Genomic DNA, 7,706 nt, shown 5'->3' with positions numbered 1-7,706 from the left:
AGCACTTAGATTCTTTTTTCCTGGTTTACCCTCATAGTTGTCTTCCATTCAGTAATCATACAGTGTAGATTTCCTAAAACAATCCCAGTTTCAACTATTTTTGCTCCCCTGTTTCCACACATAAACTTATATAATAAAATGCCCCAGTTTGGGGTTTGGAAAAAGTGGTCAATACAACCATTTTTCATACCAGTGCAACAGTCAGTCCCAGACAATGGGAAGAGAGTGGGCCTCAGGGAGGCAGAGAGCATGTGGTCATGCCCTCCAAGCTAGCTTCCCAAACATCATTCCTCATTAGGCCACACACGTATTTCATCCCGGAGCTTCTTGGTGACCCAGACCTCATACCCCCATTTCGCAGTTGGAGGCATGAGAGTCTAAAACTGTTAGCTGACACTGTATAATCCCCTTGACTCTGCAGCTTCTCAAAAGTATTTGTAATTATGAGTAAAACAAGGTGGGGAATGTTATTATATTGACAAATGGCACCAGAATTCTTTGGAGTCTTAAGGCTCCTTTCAAAGAAAGAAACTTTGAGACACAAGAACAAACCCCCAATAGAGGATGATAGATCAACCCTTGAAAAGGACCCACCACTCTTTTTTTGGGGGGGGGCATGTTTGGCACAGTCTGACTGGGGGCAGGGGGATGCATATAGGTGACCTCTTACTGTCCCTACATCCCGAGGATTCTCTAAGCTGATGATAAGGCACTGGGAAAATACCCCCAGGCTCAGGCCCTCTGGAGAGAAGCCAAAGGTTTTCTGCAGCAGAGGGCCAGGTCTGCTGCTAAAAGACACTTTTGGAGGCTACAGAAGCCCATCTAAGCTTTCCCACATCAGCTTTTCCCCACCCTCCTCCCCTCTGTGCCCAACACAGCTCTCCCATTCTCTCTCTCTCCTATTGTTTTCCAAACATCCCTCCCTTCATAAAAGCTGTCTGGCTGGGAGCTTAAAATATTGCTGGACAGTAAAACCTACCCATCAGGGCCAATCCAGTCATATCTGCTCAGTCGTGCAGCACAGTAGGGGCGGGATAGAGAAGTGGGAGGTGGGCTTTTAGGCGCCAAAGGAAAGAGCCCAAAGTTGCCATTTTGCTGCTGAGCATCAAGAGAGAAAGAGAGCACATATTTCTCCGGGGGACCCTACTCCTATTGGCAAGTTTTCCTTGGGTTATATTGGTTTGTAGCCTTCCCCCCTGCAACCCGGCTTCTTTTCCAGCCTAATCCAAGGGCCATATCCAGGTTTCTACAAAAGGAAAAACGTTGTCACCAAGGTTCGGTCTTGGGCTGGGATGGCTGGACTTAGAGTCCAATTCTGAAAACCCTCTTGGAATTGGCCTGAGAGTTGGCAGAGGTTTGGAAGGGAAAAGACTGTACGAATGGCGGAGGGGGAGGGGAGGAGAGATGCCCAAATTCTAACTACAGTTTGACTTTTTAAGGTTTTCTCATTTTTCAGAATGAATTAACATGCCTCCAGGAATCCCGAGGGACCTAAAACAAGTATTTGGTGTTTATGAAAGAGTTTTGCACTTTTTCCCTTGACCCCCGTGATAGGTGTAACAGTAATAACTACTGAGTGCTGTGGGTGTAGAGGAAGGTTCATGCTCTGCAGTTTCAATGTTGGAGCATTTCATGGCGCACAAGAACAGGTCTAGCTAAAGACCACAAAAGTCTTCCTGGGAGCAGCCTTTGTTGGCTCTCTAGGAGAGCTGCTCTTTAAAGTGGCTGCTCTAGAAACATGAAAGGAGGCTCGTTTACACTCCCTCACCAACCGGAGTGGTAAGTGGCCATCTAATCCTTTGGGGAACTGGTTAACCCGGATGTAAGTGTGGAGTTCTGCCTCTTCGCAAGGCCAAGAGAAGACGATGCTATACTGGAAATGGCCCTGGGCTTAAGGTTGGAAGACCAGGGCTCACGTCCCTGCTCTGTCCTCGCTAGCTGAGACCCATTGGCAGACTGACTCATTTAACCTCCCGGTCCGCCTTCCTATCTGTTAATGGAGGCTGAAAATGCCTGCTTCACTTGTTCTCAGTCATTCTGTGGACCTGTCGGTTCTGGTCCAAGAGGAAATTTCCAGCAGCCTGTAATAATAATGTAGTAAGCAAAGCAGTAAATTTTTTACCAACTTAAATGTATTCAATTTAAAGGCCTTTAATTCTGAAATTACGTCTTTTCTGTGGTGTGAAACTTCCCCTTTTATGAAATGATGGTGAAAATCCCCCTTTTATGAAATGATGCAGTCATAATTAGTGATTTAATACGTTTCTTATTTTTATGTCCTTGCTTGGCAAAATTAGGAGTTGGTAGCCCTGTGTTGGTCACCCTATTCTGCTGTTGTTATTTTACTAGTCTGTGAAGTCCAAGTCCGAGAACCACGGGCCTAATTCACAGGTTGTTATGAGGACTGAAATAAGATATGGAAAAGTATATCAGTTATAAATAGACAAGGGATACCCAAACATAAGGTGTCATTTTAATCATTACTTAAAACCAAATCCTCTGGTGGGACGTTCTGGGGGATGATGTGGTGGTGGAGGTTTGAACTCCATCGGTTTATTTTCTATCTGTAAAAGATCTGTTCCTCTTTGAAGAAGAGGAACAGAAATAGTCTTCCTTTGGTTTAGATTACTCCCTGTTCCAGTGGAAGTTTGTTCGGATATACTCTGATCTGACTTCCCTTAAGTATAATTTTCACTGATAGAAGTCAGGGACCCAAGGCACCTTCCCTTAGCACATCTAAAGTTTCTCTTCTTAAAAGTATAATTGGTCTGTTTCAACAGCATGGAATTGGAAAGATTTTGTCCTAAGTTAATTTCTCTCCTTCCATTATCATGAAAAACTTTGTAACTAGACATTAAAACACACACACACACACACACACACACTCACACACACACACTCAATCCTAGCATTGCAGGGTAGGATGTGGAAGGACACAGCCCTGTTTGGCTTTAGTTTGGAAATTACTGATGGGGCGGTCAGGAGGGTCTTCATGTTTTATGAATATGTGTCACGACAGTCACATGTCAAGAATCACTGGCCTTCTGGTTTATTTATACAAAACAGTCCCTCAAAACAGCTCGTTTTGGATCAATTTACTATCCTTTTTTTGGTATTTAGTATTTCTTTGCAAGTTCTCAGTCTCCTCACTGCTAACTGCAGCAAAGACTGGAGTTCCCTAGGCTTTAATTAATGCTGGTATTATATGCACTCAGAGATTGAGAATTTCAGATTTCAAATTATTGCTGTTAGTCCCATGCACTGGTATTTATAGAGAACCCACTCGGTGAAGGTCTTTGTTTTATGTCCTGATGGTTCACAGAAGATGAAGGCAAAATGATCCCTGCCCTCCAAGAGCTTTTGATTCTCAAAGGGAGAAACAAGATTGATAGACAGGCAGTCCTGGGAGTGTGTGCTCGCCGCACACATCCACGTAGGTACATGAGTGAAATACACACAGAAATCCCAAAGGACTAATACAGTACAATACAAGGAAGAGTGTCAAAACCGAGTTGATATATCAATGGGGATAAGCCATTAGCAACCCCAGATGTAGAATACATTAAAGCCAGACTTGATCTTACGGGAATAAATTACATAAATTGTTGTTTTCACATGAATGTTATATTGAACCATGTGATAAGAAACTGGGGTTTTCCTGGCTCTGACACCACTAGGATTTATGCCTGGGCTGCTTACCTGATTGTGAGGTTTCCCATCTTCCCTCCCCCCCCCCCCCCCCCCCCCCCCCCCCACCGAAGGTGATGGAAATGGCTGCCTCTCATTACAGGGCAAGCACTAGATTTAACTGCCCTTGGAGGAATGTTAAAAGCAGAAGTATAACTAGACACATGTGGTTGGGATTCTGAACAGCTGGTTCTGAGTAGAGGACCCTCTCCCACTCTCAGTCCCCCATTCCTACAAGGAACTCTTCCCAATGCTGGAGTCATGACTGGGGAGCCACGGACGCTCTCACCTTCCCAGGAGGAGAGAAACTGCTGTTGGATGCCCTACCTAATTGGGAGTTTCTGGGGCCCCAAGAGGAGCAACACCCTCTGCCCTTCAACAAAAAGCAGACGGTAGTTGTGCGTACCCTGAGAGCATAGGTTGGGCATTGCTCATGCCTGCAGTCATTGTCTGCTTCCACGTACTGTCTGGCCAGACTCCAAACCACAGGTTGGAAGGAGGCTTTAAGATGCCACTTTGTTTATCCTTTCCTAGCGATGAAAAGCACGCCTAATTTAAGATATCACTTTTCATCACTCATTCAAGTGTTTAACAAATATCACTGTCATTAAAGTGGTGGGCATATTCCTTAGCCCCTGTGGGCTTCTGTAGGGTGAGACATGGCTGAAAGAAGCCCAGAGCGGCATCTCCAGCATGGGCTCTTGCCCTGGTCTAAGAGCCACGATGAAGAAACACTGCAACTCCAGAAATGTTCAGGCTGGAGGAGCATCTGTCACAGGTTGAGGTGGAAGGGTTTTTTTTTTCTTTTTTTAAGTTTATTTAGTTATTTAAGAAATCTCTACACCCAACGTTGGACTTGAACCCACAACCCCAAGATCAAGAGTCCCACGCTTCTCAGACTGAGCCAGCCAGGTGCCCCAAGGTGGAAGTTTTGATCATAGTCCTTCATAGGTTAGTACAGGTTTGCACTGGGTGAATGTCCCAGTTTACACACATCACCCCCGTCAGTTCGATCCCATGTGCATTAGTCATTGCTGTTGCTAGGGGCATTATATGCTATCGTGTTTAATGGTATTTTTTTTCCGACAAATTTTTAGCTCTATTAAAGTAGCCACATGTTACAGACCCTAAAGCCTTTTCATTCTGTGGGACACTAAAAGTGTCTCAGTGGACCTTCCTCACCCGGTAACATGATTCCTCCCTGAAGCACTCTCCCCATTCTTTGGATTTAAAAGAGCAATAATAATAATATAAAAAAGATAGTGCTCTCCATTTGTGAAGCTGTTAAGAATGGTTTCCAGATGTCAACCTAGAGAAGAAAAAACATAAATTAAGAGTCCAAGAGTTGCAGAATTGTGTAGTTCTGATCGAAAGCAGTGTATCTCCAGGGTGTAGTGGAAAGAACTCAGCCTTTGGGACCAGGCAGACAAAACTGCTGCTATTTAACTGTCTGATCTCAGTTTGTTTAACCTCTCTGAACTTCAGTTTTCTCATGTGTTCAAACCGAATTGGTTAAACGCTTTTTGAGCTTTCGCTAGGTGCGGGGCTCTGTGACAGGCACTGAGTATGCAGCAGTAAACGAAACAGGCATGGCCCGTAGCCTTATGAAGACTACAGTCTAGTAGGATCAAATTAAATGAAATAATGGAATGTCAAAAGTCTGTCACAAAGTACATGTTCAAAAACGTTTCTTTCCTTCCACTTCCCTCCAAACACATCATTATACATTTCAACACAGTCAAAGGAAGACGGCTACAGGCAGTTTCACACATCCGAGAATTCTGTTGGGGGCCCAGACACCCACAGTAGAGGGTTTTCTTCAGCATTATGCCTCCTGAAGCTTAGTTTAGCTTGTGGTCTTGACTTAAAGCCGCGTAACCATGGGTTTCCATCTACGGTCAACAATGAACCCTGATTTGGGGTGGAATTCAAGGAATTATACACGTATTGCCTCACTTATACTTTCCGACCACGACTGGCACAGTGACTGAGAACAGGTATTAGCATTAAACCCCTTTTGCAGATGAGGAAACGAATGGAAGCAGATTCTTCATGCCGCCCTTGTCCCCTCATCCTAGCCCGCACAGACGAAGCACTCGATGGGTGCTGTTTACATACTGACGGTTCCAGGAATTCAGAAAGGAGAGAGGTACCCCGAGCGTTAGCAGAGAGAGACTGACTGGGGATTGCACCGTGGCCGCTCAGCTCTTGCCTTCTCCCTCCTCCAGGTGGGTGAGAAATGGGCGACTGGAGCTTCCTGGGGAACATCTTGGAGGAGGTGAATGAGCACTCCACGGTCATCGGCAGAGTGTGGCTCACTGTGCTGTTCATCTTCCGGATCCTCATCCTGGGCACGGCGGCGGAGTTCGTGTGGGGAGACGAGCAGTCGGACTTCGTGTGCAACACCCAGCAGCCTGGTTGCGAGAACGTCTGCTACGACGAGGCCTTCCCCATCTCGCACATCCGCCTCTGGGTGCTGCAGATCATCTTCGTGTCCACGCCGTCGCTGGTGTACGTGGGCCACGCCGTGCACCACGTCCGCATGGAGGAGAAGCGCAAGGAGCGCATGGCCGAGGAGCTGTGCCAGCAGGCGGCGGGCGACGGCGGCGACAGGGACAGGGTGACGCCGGCCGCGGAGCAGGGCAGCATCAAGAAGGGCAGCAACAGCCACAAAGGCACCAAGAAGTTCCGGCTGGAGGGGACCCTGCTGAGGACCTACATCTGCCACATCATCTTCAAGACCCTCTTCGAGGTGGGCTTCATCGTGGGCCACTACTTCCTGTACGGCTTCCGGATCCTGCCCCTGTACCGCTGCAGCCGGTGGCCCTGCCCCAACGTGGTGGACTGCTTCGTGTCGCGGCCCACGGAGAAAACCATCTTCATCCTGTTCATGTTGTCTGTGGCCTCTGTGTCCCTCTTCCTCAACATTCTGGAGATGAGTCACCTGGGCCTGAAGAGAATCCGGTCTGCCTTCAAGAGGCCCGCGGAGCAGCCCCTGGGGGAGATCCCCGAGAAGTCCCTCCACTCCATTGCCGTCTCCTCCATCCAGAAGGCCAAGGGCTACCAGCTGCTGGAAGAAGAGAAAATCGTGTCGCACTATTTCCCTTTGACTGAGGTCGGAATGGTGGAGACCAGCCCACTTTCTGCCAAGCCTTTCAGTCAGTTCGAGGAGAAGGCGGGCACGGGGCCCCTAGGGGACCTGTCCCGAGCTTACCAAGAGACACTGCCTTCCTACGCTCAGGTGGGAGCCCAGGAAGGGGGGGGGCAGGAGCCGCCGGTGGACGAGGGGGCGGAACCAGAGGCGGGAGACAAGAGGCAGGAGGCCGAGAGAGTGAGCACTGAGGGGCAGGAGACCATGACAGTGCTGGAGGGGGAGAAAGTGGAGACTCCCGAGGTGGGGAACGAGGGTGAGAAGGAAGAGCTGCAGGCTGAGAAGGTACCAAAGCAAGGGCTGCCGGCGGAGAAGTCGCCTTCACTGGGTCCAGACCTGACCAGGGATGACACCAGACCGCTGAGCAGGCTGAGCAAAGCCAGCAGCCGGGCCAGGTCAGACGATCTAACCGTATGAAGTGGGGCCAAAGAAAGAAAAGGAGACACCCGAGCTAACATAGGGCAAGACCAAAACGTAAAGATGCCACCATGATTTGAGTCTTCTGTGCCTCCCCTCACACCCACCCCTGGTTGGACAGGTGCTGCAGGGGCACGGTACTTGCTGTACAACTAGGAAACCACATTTCCCGTATGAAAGGGCCGCCAAGATAAACCCATTGTCCCATCGAAGTTCCCAGTCTCGAATGACTGCCCTGCCCCTCTACCCCAACTACAATGGGGAGCTCTGCTTTCATCCCCATTTCTCCATAGAAATCCCTCCAATCAGAACTGTGGTTGCCTCGTAGCTTTTTGCCAGTCATGACTCAAGCTCACTAGCTCAGCCCGATTTTCATCACCCCAGCACTTCCCCAGCAGACACCACATGACCATATATCAGGGGGCCCACGCTCAGATCCTACAGGATGCAG

General features: G+C 48.3%; 1 protein-coding gene across 1 annotated transcript; it reads left to right on the top strand.

Moving 5' to 3' along the window:
• The first annotated feature begins 1,098 nt into the window (after positions 1 to 1,098).
• On the top strand, positions 1,099 to 7,276 carry GJA8 (gap junction protein alpha 8). Its single transcript, XM_032415425.1, has 2 exons — positions 1,099 to 1,155; positions 5,916 to 7,276. Exon 2 carries the CDS (start codon positions 5,927 to 5,929, stop codon positions 7,253 to 7,255), a length of 1,329 nt encoding a protein of 442 aa, XP_032271316.1. The 5' UTR covers positions 1,099 to 1,155; positions 5,916 to 5,926; the 3' UTR covers positions 7,256 to 7,276.
• Positions 7,277 to 7,706: the final 430 nt, after the last annotated feature.

The sequence above is a fragment of the Phoca vitulina genome, unplaced genomic scaffold (assembly GCF_004348235.1).
Source record: "Phoca vitulina isolate PV1807 unplaced genomic scaffold, GSC_HSeal_1.0 scaffold2, whole genome shotgun sequence".
Taxonomy (NCBI): Eukaryota; Metazoa; Chordata; class Mammalia; order Carnivora; family Phocidae; genus Phoca; species Phoca vitulina.
This window is presented reverse-complemented; position numbering and strand designations above follow the sequence as displayed.

Bases quoted from the DNA above. Each gene is read 5' to 3' on its own strand.
- GJA8 (XM_032415425.1), top strand. From the start codon at position 5,927: ATGGGCGACTGGAGCTTCCTGGGGAACATCTTGGAGGAGGTGAATGAG.